At 36.3% G+C, this 18826-nt stretch overlaps 2 protein-coding genes and 1 long non-coding RNA gene across 5 annotated transcripts; 1 reads left to right on the plus strand and 2 right to left on the minus strand.

Annotated features, from left to right (window-relative positions):
* Positions 1-538: 538 nt before the first annotated feature.
* On the minus strand, positions 539-13719 carry LOC113336149 (metalloendoproteinase 2-MMP-like). Its single transcript, XM_026582138.1, has 2 exons — positions 12978-13719; positions 539-1030 (listed from the first exon to the last, which is right to left on the minus strand). The coding sequence occupies exons 1-2, from the start codon at positions 13663-13665 to the stop codon at positions 762-764; spliced, it is 957 nt and encodes a 318-aa protein (XP_026437923.1). The 5' UTR covers positions 13666-13719; the 3' UTR covers positions 539-761.
* LOC113336155 lies at positions 6172-8917 on the plus strand. Of its 2 annotated transcripts, none has more exons than XR_003353638.1 (5): positions 6172-6614; positions 7403-7633; positions 7741-7953; positions 8343-8537; positions 8628-8917. It is a non-coding gene; the product is annotated as an uncharacterized LOC113336155 (long non-coding RNA). The 2 variants fall into 2 exon arrangements; XR_003353639.1 differs by having other exon boundaries at positions 7403-7591; positions 7692-7953.
* Positions 10543-12047, minus strand: LOC113336152 (haloacid dehalogenase-like hydrolase domain-containing protein At4g39970). 2 transcript variants are annotated; one of them, XM_026582143.1, is made up of 6 exons: positions 11435-12047; positions 11305-11349; positions 11117-11167; positions 10953-11027; positions 10804-10837; positions 10543-10708 (listed from the first exon to the last, which is right to left on the minus strand). In XM_026582143.1, exons 1-6 carry the CDS (start codon positions 11960-11962, stop codon positions 10704-10706), a joined length of 738 nt encoding a protein of 245 aa, XP_026437928.1. In that variant the 5' UTR covers positions 11963-12047; the 3' UTR covers positions 10543-10703. The 2 variants fall into 2 exon arrangements, with proteins under 2 accessions (XP_026437928.1, XP_026437927.1); XM_026582142.1 differs by having other exon boundaries at positions 10543-10593; positions 11435-12046.
* Positions 13720-18826: the final 5107 nt, after the last annotated feature.

The raw sequence follows: 18826 nt of genomic DNA on the forward strand, positions 1-18826 counted from the left end.
AGAGCACAATTTGAGCCCAACTGTAAGACCAAAACCAAAGCCCAGTTCATTAAGGCCCAAGTCAAATTCATTGTTAAGGCCCAGCCCAATTCATAAGTGAACAACTGAGCACAAGACTCAGTTCACTGTAAGGCCAGAGCCTAGTGAACTGTTAAGCCCAAGTCATAGTTGAACTGTTGAGCCCAAAGCTCAGACCAGTTTCTAGAACCAAAGCCCATTTGCACTTCAAAGATAACTGAGCCCAAGCTCAGTTCATTTTATCTTTAACAAACCCACTAAGCCCAATTCATTCAAAGGGCATTCAAACCCATTAGCACTCAAAACCCCATTTAAGCCAAAAGGCTTCTAAACCCAAAGCAAATCTAGGAACCCAATTAGCTAAAACACTTCCGAAACACACCCAATCTCTGTGGATCGACCCGTACTTGCACGAGCTACAACTGACGACCGTGCACTTGCGGTATTACTGTAGGCCCGCGTTTCATTACGCTCAATTTTATACACATCTCCGGGCCCACCATTTACCGATCAAAAAAAATAAAAATCAAGTACAAGCGATGTCAAATTAATTCACGTCCACCATTTATTTCATAAACTCTTTTGTGTTTGGTATAACCAAAACCATTATTATACTTATCTTACCGATAAACTTGTTTTATATCAGTGTCTTTACTACCTTTGTTTCTGCAAAAGGTGTTACTATTACGTTTCTATTTTAGCCTAAGAAATAGAGGTGGTATTATTGAGGGTAATCAGAATAATTATGGGCGGAGACCATACAAGGTGCGTACACCTCGAATATCATTTGCATACAGTTGCCGCTTTAGGGATCCTGGTTGGATGCTTGAGAACATGACTGCATCCCTTTCTGTGCTGTGCCCAAGCCCCAGTAGATGCCCAATTTCATGTAAAGCAACTGATTCCAGGTCATAAGTGCCACTTCCTTGCGCCGGATGAGTGCTCCATTTCTCGTCTGCATCGTAATGAAACCTTCCATCTACTGGTGCAAAAGCATGAGCTAGTACTCCACCATGACTACCACGGTGAAAACCAATCACGATATCGGCCTGATGAACAGCTTCAGAAAATGTAAAATGGGACACCTCTGCCCATCTTGCAAAAGCACTTGAACAGACGGCTCTCAAAGTGTTGATGATATTGCTAGTAACTGGGATGGTAGAGCTGAATCGATACGTGAGGTGGGATTTTGAACGTGGCCATCTAGGGTTTCCTCGGAAGAAGGTAAAGTGTGAAACAGTATGGAGAGAGCTCTCTTTCTTATTGCCTGATCTCATGGGAGTTTTTCCGTTGACAATGTCTGGGAATCCACATCTGGGTGCCGTCATCTGTTTCACCGTCTCGGCATCTAAGTTTCCGGTGGCTTTAAGATGATAATTGAGTTGGTAAGTTTTGATTTCTTCTTCTAAAATGTCATCAAATTGGTCAGAATGTTCATACTCAGTATGGTTAACGACATTTGCTGCGTACCCGAACTTTTTGAGATACAGCTTGAGTTCACGCAGGCCTTTAACTGTCTGACCTTTGTGGCATCCTTCCAGATTCTTGAGGAACTCGAATCCTTCGGAACTTTTTGTGGACAGAATTGGGTGTGGAAAAATGGCTAGGAGGAAAATAGAAAGTAAGGATACGATCTGAAAAGGGGATAAAGCCGCAGCTTTGGGGTTTGTCATTATGGCTTCAAAATGGTGAAAGTGTAAAACAAGGAAGAAGAAGGTTTTGATGATGAGGTTCTGTGACAATCTCTACCATATATATATATGTAGGATCCCAACATGGCCTGGAGATGATTTCATAAAAACCAACTGACCCATCGTACATGTTTACCGTCCCGTAGGGGCTTAGAACTTCAACATGGTGCCAAATAGACTAGGTTAACGTCCTTAGGAGTTTAGGACTTCAATATAATGCCAAATAGACTTCATGAAGGACGTCAATCTTGTGGAAAATAAAGCTTTGGTGGACCTGAAAGGAGGGAAAATTAGTACTCCGTGTGGTGGCTCACGCGTTTAGGACTTTAGGACTTCAATATAGTGCCGTATGGACTACTTTAACCGTCCTTCAGGACTTCAATAGAATGCCAAATAGACTTGACGAAGGACTGTTTACCGTCCTTAGGGGTTTAGGACTTCAATATAGTGCCAAATAAAACTTCATGACGGACGTCAATCTTGTGGAGACCTGAGAGGAGGGAAAATGAGTACTCTGTGTGGTGGGCGGTGGCTCACTAAAATGTATTTGCTTCTTTTTTTTCCCATGAAATCTCTACTATGTAATGTAGGTATCATTTTCTATTTTATTTTGATGAAAAGGTTAAAATTTATTAGTACAACAAGTTCAAATTTCGTTTTTACCAAAAACACTCGACAGGATGCATGATTTTCGAATTCTTGACTGCAATTGGATTGACATATGTTGAAGACTTTTGATCCTAACTTCCTTTGCTATGTAATCCTATAAGAGCAGTTCCTATGGGCTCAACAAACTTGAAGTTTGTTGATTTTGTTCCCACTATGGACTCAACAAATTTGTTCATTTTGTTGAGTGAGATGGAACATGTAGTGCACGCGTGATGGAAGGCCGGGCGAGCTTGGCACCAACGCTGGCGCTTGATTCAACAACTCTGGCGCATGATCCAACAACACCGGCGCTTGTCTTTCCATCACCCATTGTTAGTTCAAACACCAGCATTTTTCGTAAACGCGCCACATTTTTTATAAAAGCGCCAACGTCTCCACTAGTCCAGAAAGGGTTCCAAATTACACTTTTAAATGACAGATTAATTATGTGATTGGGATTTTACAGATAAATTCCGTCATATAATATGAAAATAATGGGATACACCATTTAACATAAAAAAAAATACTGTTATTCTAAAACGTCATATTTCTCTAGGCGTGGGATTTAATGATGAATCATACAATTACGGAATACATCCGTGGTATATTTCATCCGTGGGATTTAATGAAAAACTAAAATTTGTATGTGGATTTATGTCATTTTAGTAGATAAAACTAAACTTAAGGTGGGTTGTGTCTTTGATTGCATTGACACCCATCCTACAGACGCCCATTGGGTTTTGGTACCAGTTGATTGCATAATTTACACGATCAAATTCTTATCTTATTTATATAAAATTCAATGGATGACAGCATAAACTACTGTCTATTGGTTTAGTATTGTCTTTGAGCATTTTCTTATCTTTCCCACTGTTGTTCATTTCTCTTTTGGTGATTGATCAAGTCCTTAATGGGACCTTTAGTTTAGGGTATCATGGCTGACTCTGAACCTTTGTTACTTCGGGGTCTTGTTACTCTGGGAGTGATGATGATCGATGGTTTGATTTTTTTTTGTTGCTACGATGCTTCTGTTGCTAACATGCTTTATCTGCAACTGCAAACAACACTCAATTGCAGCATCTCTCAAGACCAACTCTACATTTAATCACTCATATCATCAGCACCAGCCCATAAGCACCACCTTCTCTGTCTCAAGACCCATTAATCAGTTGTACCTGCTACATTTCACAAAAATTTGAGCTTGTACTCTGTATCCTTGCGTTCTAAGTCAGAATCCTTGCATTACGTTGAGTCAGACGTCACTGGTTTTGATTGAGCTGGTTTATGAGTGTGTTAAATTTTTATTTGATTTAATCCTTCACAGTCTTGCAGATTATTGACTAGCATCATATTGTTTATTTATGTATGTCATTTAGGTTTACTTTAAGTGCTTTGAGTTGAACTATTGCTTCATTTTATCGAAGTGTCGTACTGATTATTAATTATGATGTTACAGGAAAATTAGGGGAGGCGTAAGTTCAAGACTAGTAAGCGTCCCAATAATAGCTTGAGATAAAATTTATCAGTACTGTATTTTGAGCGGAATTTTTCATTATTATAAAATTGATAATTTAAAATAATCCTTTAGATATTCAATAATGATAAAAATATGGAGTTTAATCCTTTTTATTTGTTATATTAATTTATTACATTCAAAAAACAAATATATCTATTATAATTGAGAAAGGGATTGTTTATTATAATTACAAAGTTTTGATGCAAATCGCAAATCGCCTCAATCCGAAAATTGTCAAATTTTCGACTGAAGTGTCGGGTCTTGGTTATGTAATTATATTTTGGTGCAAATCCTTTCAATTTGAAAGGATGAAGTTCCGGTTTCTTCGGTTTTACTCGAACTCGTTCCGACTCGATCAAATTTTCAGTTGATGTGTCGAGTTTTGATTATGTAGCTAAATTTTGGCGCAAATAGCCTCAATCCGAGAAGATGAAGTTCTATTTTTTCAGTTTAATTTGAACTCGTTCCAATTCGGTCAAATTTTCAACTGTATTATTGAGTCTTGATTGTGTAACTATATTTTGACCCAAATCGTCTCAATTCGAAGGAGATGAAGATCCGGTTTCTTCGGTTTTACTCGAACTCTTTCCAACTCGATTAAATTTCCAGTTGAAGTGTTGAGTCTTGATTATGTGACTAAATACGCAAATAGACTCAATCCGAAAGGATGAAGTTCTACTTTTTCAGTTTTACTCGAACTCGTTCCAACTCGATCAAATTGTTAGTTGAACTGTCGAATCTGGGTTATGTAACTAAATTTTGACGCAAATAACCTCAATCTGAAAGGATGAAGTTCTAGTTTTTCCAATTTTAGTCGAATTCGTTCCAACTCGATCAAAATATTAGTTGAAGCGTCGGATCTTGATTATGTAACTAAATTTTGACGCAAATAGACTCAATCATAAAAGGATGAAGTTCTAGTTTTTTCAGTTTTACTCGAACTCGTTCCAACTCGATCAAATTTTCAGTTGAAGTGTCGAGTCTTGATTATGTAACTAAATTTTGACGCAATTAGACTCAATCCTAAAAGGATGAAGTTTTAGTTTTGTCAGTTTTAGTCGAACTCTTTCTAACTCGATCAAATTTTAAGTTGAAGTGTTGAGTCTTGATTATATAACTAAATTTTGACGCAAATTGTCTCAATTCAAAAGGATGAAGTTTCGAACTCGGTCAAATTTTCAATTGAATTGTCGAGTCTTGATTATGTAACTATATTTGACACAAAATCGTCTCAATTCGAAAAGATGAAGATCCGGTTTCTTCAGTTTTACTCGAACTCGTTCCAACTCGATCAAATTTTCAATTGAAGTGTCGAGTCTTGATTATTAACTAAAATTTGTCGCAAATAGCCTTAATCCCAAAGGATAAAGTTCTAGTTTTTTCAGTTTTAGTCGAACTCGTTTAAAATTATTTATAATTTATTAATGTTGAAAGATCGAGTTTTCATTATAATTAAAGCGGCCAAATTCACATTTTAACAGGATTTCACTATTACACTTATTATTACGGCCAGATTTTTTTTTGAAGCATAATATTTATTAATCTACTAAAGGGAGAATACAAGAGGGTATGCAATACCCAAAAGTTCAGAAACAGTTGAATCGGAACGGCCAAAAATTACAAAATCATGACAGTGAAGCAAAATCTGAGTATCAATCTCCGGATTGAAATTGCAGCAAAGATAGATGTGTTGGATGAGGTTGTCGATGGTACGAAGCCTTCGACGAGTACTTTCCAAAAGAAAAATTGTACGTTTGATGGACATTGCTGAGTCCATAAGAATTTGGATGTTTTTAATGTCAGATGATGGATAACAGAAGTATGAGCAAAATTCGACATTTTGCAACTATTATTATATGCCATGCAACTACAAATCGAAGTGATGATGAACGATAACGGGAATTAACTTAACGTTTGAAAATGTTAATTTAGATTTACTTTTTTATAAATTTTGTGTGGTGGTATAATTTTGAGCATTTTAATATGCTTCACAAAATAATTTAACAGAAAAACATTTATTTTTTAGTTATTATGAAAAATAATTAATAGAATAAAAAATCATACAAAACCTTGGTATTATTATAATATTTTTTTATTATTTATTGCTCATTATTCCATTTTTTATACCCTAGTCAAGCTGCTTAAAAATTAAAGAGACAAGCTCTTGACCTATGACGTGTAAGCCTATATTAAAAAAAGGAAAGGAAAACGTGTAAGCCTATACTAAAAAAAGGAAAGGAAAAAAAAAAGATAGAATGATGCGTCTTTTGATGTTTAACAATGTGAGACAGTGAGAGAGTCTTCTCCTCCGTCCAGATCCAGCGGTTCTTCATCATTTCCGGCAATGCTTCGGGAAAAAAAAAATCTCTTCATCCCTATCTCTATCTTAGGTAATTTTTCCGCAATCTGATATCTTGGCAAAAAATTAGGGGTATTCAGAGAAGATTTGGTCTGTAATTTTATAAACATTTCAGCAACGCCGTAGGATGAAAATCCGATGTAACAAGAATATATTCACAAGGAATGGAAGAAGAACATCTAGCGGTAATAATCTCGATTAATTTTTTTCGATTTGAACCATAACAATTTCAATTTAAGCGGAATGAAATCGAAAGAAAATCCTTTTGGGAGGAATTATTCCTGCTTGGTGTTTTGGAATAACTATAAGTTCAACCCTAAAATCAATCCAGAGATGTATCTTTTTGGGGCGATTATATGGTCAGAGATCAAAAACATCCAAGGTATACCTTTTTTATGATTTTGATTGTAAAATGCATGAGTTTCATATTAGACTCTTTGATTGAATCGTTACAGGATTGTTATAGTATGGTAATAATACAATCTTATGCTGGTTTATTGCTAAATAACTTGTGACTTTTGATTGAAAAGATGCATGGGTTTCAAATCAGATTATCTTTAAATGAATTTAAACTTAGGTTACAGAGGATTGTTATAGATTTGTAATAATCTTATGTTTGTCTCTAGCTTAATAAATTTTAGACTTTTGATTGAAAAGAAGCATGTGGTATTAAGTCCGTGGTCTGAAGATCTGAATTTCATGTATATAGATCTGATTATCATGTATACTGGGTGTTTGTGTGTTTAAAACCTTTGGATCCAAAGAACAAATCAGTTCACTAGACCTATTAGGCTGTTGGTAGAGTAGTTGTTGTTTTGTTGATAAATACGAAAGGGTACTCATCCTCTGAACTTTATGGAACTAGGTCACAGTGATATAAATGAAACTCAATTGATTATAGTTTCTAGATGCATTGAACGAAAGCTTATGGTTATTTGAATGTGATTGTCATTGTTAGTGTTCTTGATTTCCTATTAGTTGCCTAAGTACAGATTAGCAAGGGTAGCATCTAGTAATGTTCTATGGTGTTTAGTTAACAAATGTGGTTGAGGTATTATTATTATTATTCAGTATTTGAATGCGATAAACTTTGTTCACATCCTGGATTCAAGCACCATTGTTAGTTAATATAATTATATTTAACTATTTTATTGTGATTTTGCTTGATAGGACTGTTTGCATATTCATTAGGTCTATTGACTGGAGGAAGTACGACCACTCTTTGCTCGACGGAAAGCAGCCCCACATCAAACTGGTCTCCTTATTCTCCTAGATATAGCCCCATGTTGTCTGAATCAAGTCATGATTGGAGAGATTACAAGGTCACAAATTGGATTGGGATATAAGAATTAGAAAGAGGTTACTGATAATTACAAAGAAGATATTTGGAACTCTGTTCAAGTGAGTCCAGTTGGATTTATTTTCCCTAAGCTTATGTTCATTTTTTTTTAAATTGCAGAGTACCTACCAGGTAACTCATATCCATACAAAATATGTTTTGACAAAAGCAAACAGTGCATAGAGAACAGAAAAATCAAACGGCGATTGGTCAATGATGGTACAACTCTGCAAGAAAAGAAAAGGAAGTTGCCTACATTTTATAAGAAAGAAGATTGGGAGAACAACACTTCTGAAAAATTTCAGAAAAAGTCTGAACAAGCAGTGAGAGCAGTCACAAGTGAAGGCTCAGTATACAGGTGGCAAGAAGGTGGCGTGAAATGGTAAATTCTTTATACTATATTGGATTTTCAAGCTATTATTCTTATGTTATTTCAGTTGTTTCATTAATTGGATATCATAAGAAGTTTTTTGTATGCCAAGAATCCTTGTTTATGCTAGTTCCATTGGTTATTGTTCATTCCGTGCATTATTGCTTCTTGCTGAAAGCGTCACTTATTCGTTTCAATTCAATTGAGTGCAATATTAACTGAAGAAACTTAGCTGGTTGGATTATATAAGACGTGATGCTATATAGAATAATTACTTATCTAAGCAGCTAATGAAATTTTAATGAACTTATCTTATCAGTAAACCTCTTCTTAATTATGCCTCATAGATGTTGTCTTTTGATGCAAAATTTTACAAGATTTGATGCATTGTGTTGTCACAGGAAAAGGAAAGCCCCTCTGGTGAGATATATAGGCCAGCGTGTTTCTAGAGACACATAAAGTCACCCCAGATGATAAACCCTCATCTTCTAAATCACTGGTATAAAAACGAAGCTTTGAAAGCACAGTTGGATGCTGAAAGACAAAAAAACAACACTTGAGTACATGATCAGATTTCCAATAGGTCTTATCAGCAGGTGTCTTCTAATAGCTCTAAGTAATGTGTAGTCACATATACTGCTATCATGATTTTTAAACTAACTTGGTCTTGTTTGTTACATATACAGGATATTGGGATGCCAGTAGCACCCTCGTCGTTTGGTCTTCAATCCAACGACTGTTACTCCTTTTTGTTTCCCTAGAAATTCAATTCATCTCCAGACTTAAAACTCACACCTTTTTCATCAATACCTCAAAATTACACAATTTCATACCATCTATAAAAAAAAAAAATTTCAAACAAAACTATTCATATCAACTCAATCTACCAGAAAAAATCCCATCTCTGTAAATTTCATTTCTAACAAATATGGCATCCTCACAACAACGATCACACCAACAAACACAACAACAATCACAACAATAATCACAACAAGAAACACAATAAAATACACTACAATCACAACCAACAAACACAAGAATTAGTGGTGTCATGTATACGATGGATGAAGACGAGTCACTTTGCAGAAATTATATATTATATACATGGGTGAAATCAATGGTATTTATCAAGAGAAAAAAAAACTTTTTATGATAATATTTTACAAAAATTTTGTGAAGAAACAGGTTACCCCAATAGACGTGATACCGATGGGTTGTCTCATCGTTTTCACGCAATTTCAGCAGCCGTTAGTGAATATGTAGCTTTTGATCACTCAAATGTGGCACAACGGAAAAAGTAGTGAAGGCGAACCGGATGTGGAACGAAGATGTCAGGAAGAGTGGCAAAGATCCCACAAATTAAGCTTCCAACATGAAACTTGTTTCACCATTTTGAGGGTGAAGGAAGGTAATCAAGTGCCTGCAAGATCACCACATGGTCCAATTTCGCAGGATTTTCAGAATGGAGGGCCTGCTTCCTCACCTGATGGAACTCCAAGTAGTTAGGAACAACACTACACTAATCTAGACGTTAACACCAACGTCAAGAGAAGATGAGGAGGGGATCAGAAAGTTGCAAAAGCATTGAGAGACGCAATCCAATGAGCATTAGAAGGAGGTTCAAGCGAGTTCAACTATGTTGATCACAAGGAATTCGAGATACAGATAGAAGCAGATAGAGCCCGGGACCGTGGCATTGCTATAAATAATCAACAAAAAAGTCGTCTATTGCGAGAACAATACTACAGGGAATGTAAGCTAAACAAGTTACTCTCCTTGAATACTTCAATAATGAATGGACGACAACTTGCTGCATGGACTAAGGGAATGGATGTGGTCGAAGCTCAGCAAGCTGCGGACGAAAAACAACAAGTCGCGGCCGAACAACAACAGGTTCCTAACAAGTCCCCCTCAACAAACTCGCCAGTATGTGAATGTGGAAGACGAAGATGATGCCTCGGAAGAAAACGAAGATGAATACAGTCTTGCTAACTGATTTTAATTCTTGTTTAGTTAAGTTTAATTTAATTGTACTCGTTTATTTAAAATTACTTTTAATATAATTGTCTCAACTTTAATTTTAAGTGTAGTCATTTAAACAAACAACTTTAAATTAAAAAAAATATTGATTAAAATAAACAACAACACTAAATTGAAAATAACAACTATCTCCCTCGCCCTCGCGCATCATCTCTCGCTCCTTTTAAAGTCCAAATGTGCTTAATTAGATCTTGTCTTAGTTGTCCATAGATTCTCCTGTTTTGGAGTCTGTCGCAATAATCCTTTGCGTCAAGTTGTGGCCCACGCGGAAAGGTCGCTGAAAATCCTCATCGGAACAGACACAATCATGATTAAAATAATCATGCATCATCTTTTCGTGGTAAAAATGTCGATCTCGCCACGTCCATCACCAAGAGAGTTGACCGCGGAACTTATATTGCCTATAAGGCTTTCAAGACAAAGAATTACCGAACTTTTTTTTGCTGCAGAGCAAACAACTAACTTAATTCCCTATAACAACGAATACCAATAATCCGAAAAGATGCAAAAAAAAGATACATAACACGGAAACGTATCATACAGCAAATCAAAGTGTCTTACATCAGTCTTGGCCTCATCCATTAATCTCAAAACTCCGGGTCTATGTTCAACCTGGTAATAACAACATAAGCTTTGCGTTCATTTTTTTCAATTGAACTGTGTACTTGTGATAATTAAGCAAACTTAAGGCATTGCGACGTTCATCCATTCTTTTAGGTCCTTTAGCCTTTAGGACAAGTAGAAGCACAAGTCCAGAGTAAACACTTATGTCACAAAAGAGAAAGCATAATTAAAATTATAAAATTAATATCAAAGATGTACCTGCGAGGAAACAGTCGAGACCTTTGAATCGATCCTACAACATGTAAAGAGATAGAACCTACATCAATATTATGTAAAACGTAGAACTAAGGGGTATTTATTCAATTTCCACTAGAATTTCCACCAAGAGAGTTGATCACGGAACTTACATTGCCAATAAGGCTTTCAAGACAAAGAATTACTGAACTTTTTGTTGCTGCAGAGCAAACAGCTAACTTAATTCCCTACAACAACGAATACCAATAAACCGAAAAGATGCAAAACAAGATACATAACACGGAAACGTATCATACAGCAAATCAAAGTGTCTTACAGCAGTCTTGGCCTCATCCATTAATCTCAAAACTCCGGGTCTAGGTTCAACCTGGTGATAACAACATCAGCTTTGCATTCATTTTTTCAATTGAACTGTGTACTGGTTTCAGACTTTCAGTATGTTAGTATCCAGAAATTGATCAATTCAACTTAAAATGCACAAAACACAAATGTACATCTCCTTACAGTTCCTGATTTGATAATTTCTTTGTACCTTTCAGTTTTCCAATCCTACAAGCAAAACTACAATTTCATCAGTGTCATTTACACAAACACCCAGTATGCAAGATAGAAGAACATGAACAGCCATATATACCTGGAGTGTATCAATGAGTTTAGCTTTATCAGAATCATTTTCCGGTGCAGATTCGAAAATTGAACTAGTTGGCCATCCATTCTCTTTAAAATACCATCTCATCTTAGGCTTTCCACCCCCGATTTGATTCTGAAGAACGTCATAAAAATCAGAATCCCAATTGAGTGGCTTAGTATCCGAAGCAGAGCATTTAACATTGAAATGTGCAAATGCATCGTTGTATGCTTGTCTGTGTAAATGTTCAGACTCAAGAATCACACCATCACAGTCAAAAATTAGTGCCTGAAGAGTAGAAGTAGTAGAAGAAGCTGATACAGTAAAGGGTTTCTTAGTAGAAAATCTAGTACTAACAGAGCAGAATCTCTGTATTGGAGACAGAGATTTAGAAGAAGAAATGAAGGTACAAGAAGAAGAAGAAGAGGGGAAGGAAACGGTGAGGAATAAGGATTTGAAACGATGGGAATTACAGGAGGGGATTGGAGGAAGGAGTTGAGAGAGGATTAGGGATGACGAAGAAGATGAAGCCATTTTTATGCGTCTGGAATTCAAAGTCTGAGTTTCTGAAATGATTAGTTTTGGGGATAATAATAATAAATTTGTTTTTGTGTGGCATGGGAGTGATGAAGGTTATCTGAATATTGAACGTTTTGGCGGGATTAGCAACCGAATGAACAACATGTGCAATAATTTGGAGTTCGGCTAGGTAACGGGTGCTAGATTTTACTCGGAGGTACCAAAATATATATAGGACAAAAATAAAAATCTGTTGGGGTGTCCGGCACCCATTAGCAATGTTGTAGGTACAAGTGCTTTAGCTTGTTCTTCCAATTTCTTGTCATTAAATTTTTTGTTGGGGTGTTCATGTTATTGTTCATTGGTTGCAAAACAATTAAAAGCAGATTAAAATCTCTTTATTTATTTTCTCTTATATATCAAGTACAAGCGATATGCCGGTGCTACTGTACTACAGTGGTAAAGTTACTGGGTGATGATATCAGTGGTCTGAGTTCGAAACTCGCTAGCATCAAAATTCTTTACCGATCAAAAAAAATAAAAATCAAGTACAAGCGATGTCAAATTAATTCACGTCCACCATTTATTTCATAAACTCTTTTGTGTTTGGTATAACCAAAACCATTATTATACTTATCTTACCGATAAACTTGTTTTATATCAGTGTCTTTACTACCTTTGTTTCTGCAAAAGGTGTTACTATTACGTTTCTATTTTAGCCTAAGAAATAGAGGTGGTATTATTGAGGGTAATCAGAATAATTATGGGCGGAGACCATACAAGGTGCGTACACCTCGAATATCATTTGCATACAGTTGCCGCTTTAGGGATCCTGGTTGGATGCTTGAGAACATGACTGCATCCCTTTCTGTGCTGTGCCCAAGCCCCAGTAGATGCCCAATTTCATGTAAAGCAACTGATTCCAGGTCATAAGTGCCACTTCCTTGCGCCGGATGAGTGCTCCATTTCTCGTCTGCATCGTAATGAAACCTTCCATCTACTGGTGCAAAAGCATGAGCTAGTACTCCACCACGACCATCAAAGCTGTGCCCGTCACCATGACTACCACGGTGAAAACCAATCACGATATCGGCCTGATGAACAGCTTCAGAAAATGTAAAATGGGACACCTCTGCCCATCTTGCAAAAGCACTTGAACAGACGGCTCTCAAAGTGTTGATGATATTGCTAGTAACTGGGATGGTAGAGCTGAATCGATACGTGAGGTGGGATTTTGAACGTGGCCATCTAGGGTTTCCTCGGAAGAAGGTAAAGTGTGAAACAGTATGGAGAGAGCTCTCTTTCTTATTGCCTGATCTCATGGGAGTTTTTCCGTTGACAATGTCTGGGAATCCACATCTGGGTGCCGTCATCTGTTTCACCGTCTCGGCATCTAAGTTTCCGGTGGCTTTAAGATGATAATTGAGTTGGTAAGTTTTGATTTCTTCTTCTAAAATGTCATCAAATTGGTCAGAATGTTCATACTCAGTATGGTTAACGACATTTGCTGCGTACCCGAACTTTTTGAGATACAGCTTGAGTTCACGCAGGCCTTTAACTGTCTGACCTTTGTGGCATCCTTCCAGATTCTTGAGGAACTCGAATCCTTCGGAACTTTTTGTGGACAGAATTGGGTGTGGAAAAATGGCTAGGAGGAAAATAGAAAGTAAGGATACGATCTGAAAAGGGGATAAAGCCGCAGCTTTGGGGTTTGTCATTATGGCTTCAAAATGGTGAAAGTGTAAAACAAGGAAGAAAAAGGTTTTGATGATGAGGTTCTGTGACAATCTCTACCATATATATATATGTAGGATCCCAACATGGCCTGGAGATGATTTCATAAAAACCAACTGACCCATCGTACATGTTTACCGTCCCGTAGGGGCTTAGAACTTCAACATGGTGCCAAATAGACTAGGTTAACGTCCTTAGGAGTTTAGGACTTCAATATAATGCCAAATAGACTTCATGAAGGACGTCAATCTTGTGGAAAATAAAGCTTTGGTGGACCTGAAAGGAGGGAAAATTAGTACTCCGTGTGGTGGCTCACGCGTTTAGGACTTTAGGACTTCAATATAGTGCCGTATGGACTACTTTAACCGTCCTTCAGGACTTCAATAGAATGCCAAATAGACTTGACGAAGGACTGTTTACCGTCCTTAGGGGTTTAGGACTTCAATATAGTGCCAAATAAAACTTCATGACGGACGTCAATCTTGTGGAGACCTGAGAGGAGGGAAAATGAGTACTCTGTGTGGTGGGCGGTGGCTCACTAAAATGTATTTGCTTCTTTTTTTTCCCATGAAATCTCTACTATGTAATGTAGGTATCATTTTCTATTTTATTTTGATGAAAAGGTTAAAATTTATTAGTACAACAAGTTCAAATTTCGTTTTTACCAAAAACACTCGACAGGATGCATGATTTTCGAATTCTTGACTGCAATTGGATTGACATATGTTGAAGACTTTTGATCCTAACTTCCTTTGCTATGTAATCCTATAAGAGCAGTTCCTATGGGCTCAACAAACTTGAAGTTTGTTGATTTTGTTCCCACTATGGACTCAACAAATTTGTTCATTTTGTTGAGTGAGATGGAACATGTAGTGCGCGCATGATGGAAGGCCGGGCGAGCTTGGCACCAACGCTGGCGCTTGATTCAACAACTCTGGCGCATGATCCAACAACACCGGCGCTTGTCTTTCCATCACCCATTGTTAGTTCAAACACCATCATTTTTCGTAAACGCGCCACATTTTTCATAAAAGCGCCAACGGCTCCAGTAGTCCAGGAAGGGCTCTAAATTACGCTTTTAAATGACAGATTAATTATGTGATTGAGATTTTACAGATAAATTCCGTCGTATAATATGAAAATAATGGGGTATATTCTAAAACGTGATATTTCTCTAGGCGTGGGATTTAATGATGAACCATACAATTACGGAATACATCCGTGGTATATTTTTGTCTTTATACGCCCATTATTAATCCTCTAGTACGCACCCACAAATGACGGACCACCGTAGTCGGACGCACCTAGAGGTGACTAACCACCGGCTTACCACAACATGTCTAGAATTTTGGTTAGCCACCCGCATATTTCCTTTTAAGTCTTTTGCATATATCCATGTCTGCAATGATGATTAGCCACAAATCTTTTGCATAGAGCCGGTTCCATTCTAGCAAACCCCAAAACCAAAAAAAGATAAGCGGTTTCTGAGTTCTTCTCTTCGCCATGCCGCCTGTTTTTCCATCCGGCAACCAAACTACCCAAGAGGAGAAAAATAAGAATAAATAAAATTCATCTCTAAAGCTCAAACTCAGAAGAAGAAGAAGAAGACGATTTCTAGTAAGTTTCGATTCCTTTTCATCTTTGTATCTGGGTTAAGCTTAAGTTTCTACCTGGTACCTAAAAAATTAGTTTTTTGAGAGCAAAATCGTACATGCTAAGATTTTGATTTGATAAATTGGTTAGGGTAGAAATCGGGAAGGAATGATTTTGTTTAGTTTTATTGCTTGAAAGTGGTTTTCAAGTCTATGTTATGAACACTGATTTTGTATAGGTAAACCCTAATAAGACTGGCTTTTTTTATGAGAAAATTGGTTTAGGAGGGAGTCTATTCATGTTGATTTGATTGAATATGGGTTCGGGAATCACAGCAAAGCCTTGATATTTATAGTTGTTGAACCAAACATGATATAATTATGCTGATCTTGTGTGATTTCTACTGAATTGGAATGTATTATTTGGGTTTCTGTTTGATGTGTAATAAATATGGATGTTCATAAATTGTCAAATTTCATGATCTGATCTCACTTTCATAGTTATAATACAAATCAGAACAAGAAATCCCTGCCACTGTCAAGGTGATTTACCAAAAAAAATTGGATTTTTGAAGATGGCTACTTACTTTGATGGTTCAGTTCTTGTGCGAATAGATGATTAGGGGGGGACAATAACATAACTCCCGTCCAAATCTTGCATAAGTATGTTCTTTGCATGAATTTCGTCCTCTGTTTGTTAGGTGAATATGACTAGTTTATGTGATAGACTCCATGTTTAGGCTAGTTTATTTGGAAGGTGCAATTGGTTGTATTTCAGTAATGCAATAGGTGGTTCTCATCACGAATATAAGATTGGGGATTCTGTGCTCGATGCAGCTTCTGTGGACATAACTTACCATAACCTAGATTAAGAGTGTGTACTTTTTAACTGAGTTCTGTGGGTAAATTACTGTACGCATGTATCCTGCTTATCCATACAATAGACATACAGGATTTGGATTTGTCCTGTATCAGTCCCCTGCAAGCAATATGTTTTCATTTCATAGTTCTTACAACAGATAGAGATTACGGGATTTGAATTCGTCCATTATCAGTCCCCTTTCATTCCATAGTCCATACACAGATAGAGATTATGGGCTTTGGATTCATCCTTTATCAGTCCCCATATTTGTGGACATAGGTAGTCAAAATTATGACCAGGAAGAACTAGTAGCCAAAGATAAGGAAATGGTTATGCATAAGAAATCCCTTACGGGAAAAACTAAAATTTGTATGTGGATTTATGTCATTTTAGTAGATAAATTTTTCATTCTTAAGGTGGGTTGTGTCTTTGATTGCATTGACACCCATCCTACAGACGCCCATTGGGTTTTGGTACCAGTTGATTGCATAATTTACACGATCAATTTCTTATCTTATTTATATAAAATTCAATGGATGACAGCATAAACTACTGTCTATTGGTTTAGTATTGTCTTTGAGCATTTTCTTATCTTTCCCACTGTTGTTCATTTCTCTTTTGGTGATTGATCAAGTCCTTAATGGGACCTTTAGTTTAGGGTATCATGGCTGACTCTGAACCTTTGTTACTTTGGGGTCTTGTTACTCTGGGAGTGATGATGATCGATGGTTTGATTTTTTTTTGTTGCTACGATGCTTCTGTTGCTAACATGCTTTATCTGCAACTGCAAACAACACTCAATTGCAGCATCTCCCAAGACCAACTCTACATTAATCACTCATATCATCAGCACCAGCCCATAAGCACCACCTTCTCTGTCTCAAGACCCATTAATCAGTTGTACCTGCTACATTTCACAAAAATTTGAGCTTGTACTCTGTATCCTTGCGTTCTAAGTCAGAATCCTTGCATTATGTTGAGTCAGACGTCACTGGTTTTGATTGAGCTGGTTTATGAGTGTGTTAAATTTTTATTTGATTTAATCCTTCACAGTCTTGCAGATTATTGACTAGCATCATATTGTTTATTTATGTATGTCATTTAGGTTTACTTTAAGTGCTTTGAGTTGAACTATTGCTTCATTTTATCGAAGTGTCGTACTGATTATTAATTATGATGTTACAGGAAAATTAGGGGAGGCGTAAGTTCAAGACTAGTAAGCGTCCCAATAATAGCTTGGGATAAAATTTATCAGTACTGTATTTTGAGCGGAATTTTTCATTATTATAAAATTGATAATTTAAAATAATCCTTTAGATAATGATAAAAATATGGAGTTTAATCCTTTTTATTTGTTATATTAATTTATTACATTCAAAAAACAAATATATCTATTATAATTGAGAAAGGGATTGTTTATTATAATTACAAAATTTTGATGCAAATCGCAAATCGCCTCAATCCGAAAATTGTCAAATTTTCGACTGAAGTGTCGGGTCTTGGTTATGTAATTATATTTTGGTGCAAATCCTTTCAATTTGAAAGGATGAAGTTCCGGTTTCTTCGGTTTTACTCGAACTCGTTCCGACTCGATCAAATTTTCAGTTGATGTGTCGAGTTTTGATTATGTAGCTAAATTTTGGCGCAAATAGCCTCAATCCGAGAAGATGAAGTTCTATTTTTTCAGTTTAATTTGAACTCGTTCCAATTCGGTCAAATTTTCAACTGTATTACTGAGTCTTGATTGTGTAACTATATTTTGACCCAAATCGTCTTAATTCGAAGGAGATGAAGATCCGGTTTCTTCGGTTTTACTCGAACTCTTTCCAATTCGATTAAATTTCCAGTTGAAGTGTTGAGCCTTGATTATGTGACTAAATACGCAAATAGACTCAATCCGAAAGGATGAAGTTCTACTTTTTCAGTTTTACTCGAACTCGTTCCAACTCGATCAAATTGTTAGTTGAACTGTCGAATCTGGGTTATGTAACTAAATTTTGACGCAAATAACCTCAATCTGAAAGGATGAAGTTCTAGTTTTTCCAATTTTAGTCGAATTCGTTCCAACTCGATCAAAATATTAGTTGAAGCGTCGGATCTTGATTATGTAACTAAATTTTGACGCAAATAGACTCAATCATAAAAGGATGAAGTTCTAGTTTTTTCAGTTTTACTCGAACTCGTTCCAACTCGATCAAATTTTCAGTTGAAGTGTCGAGTCTTGATTATGTAACTAAATTTTGACGCAATTAGACTCAATCCTAAAAGGATGAAGTTTTAGTTTTGTCAGTTTTAGTCGAACTCTTTCTAACTCGATCAAATTTTAAGTTGAAGTGTTGAGTCTTGATTATATAACTAAATTTTGACGCAAATTGTCTCAATTCAAAAGGATGAAGTTTCGAACTCGGTCAAATTTTCAATTGAATTGTCGAGTCTTGATTATGTAACTATATTTGACACAAAATCGTCTCAATTCGAAAAGATGAAGATCCGGTTTCTTCAGTTTTACTCGAACTCGTTCCAACACGATCAAATTTTCAATTGAAGTGTCGAGTCTTGATTATTAACTAAAATTTGTCGCAAATAGCCTTAATTTAAAGGATAAAGTTCTAGTTTTTTCAGTTTTAGTCGAACTCGTTTAAAATTATTTATAATTTATTAATGTTGAAAGATCGAGTTTTCATTATAACT

This window comes from Papaver somniferum, unplaced genomic scaffold (genome assembly GCF_003573695.1).
Source record: "Papaver somniferum cultivar HN1 unplaced genomic scaffold, ASM357369v1 unplaced-scaffold_150, whole genome shotgun sequence".
NCBI classification, from domain to species: Eukaryota; Viridiplantae; Streptophyta; class Magnoliopsida; order Ranunculales; family Papaveraceae; genus Papaver; species Papaver somniferum.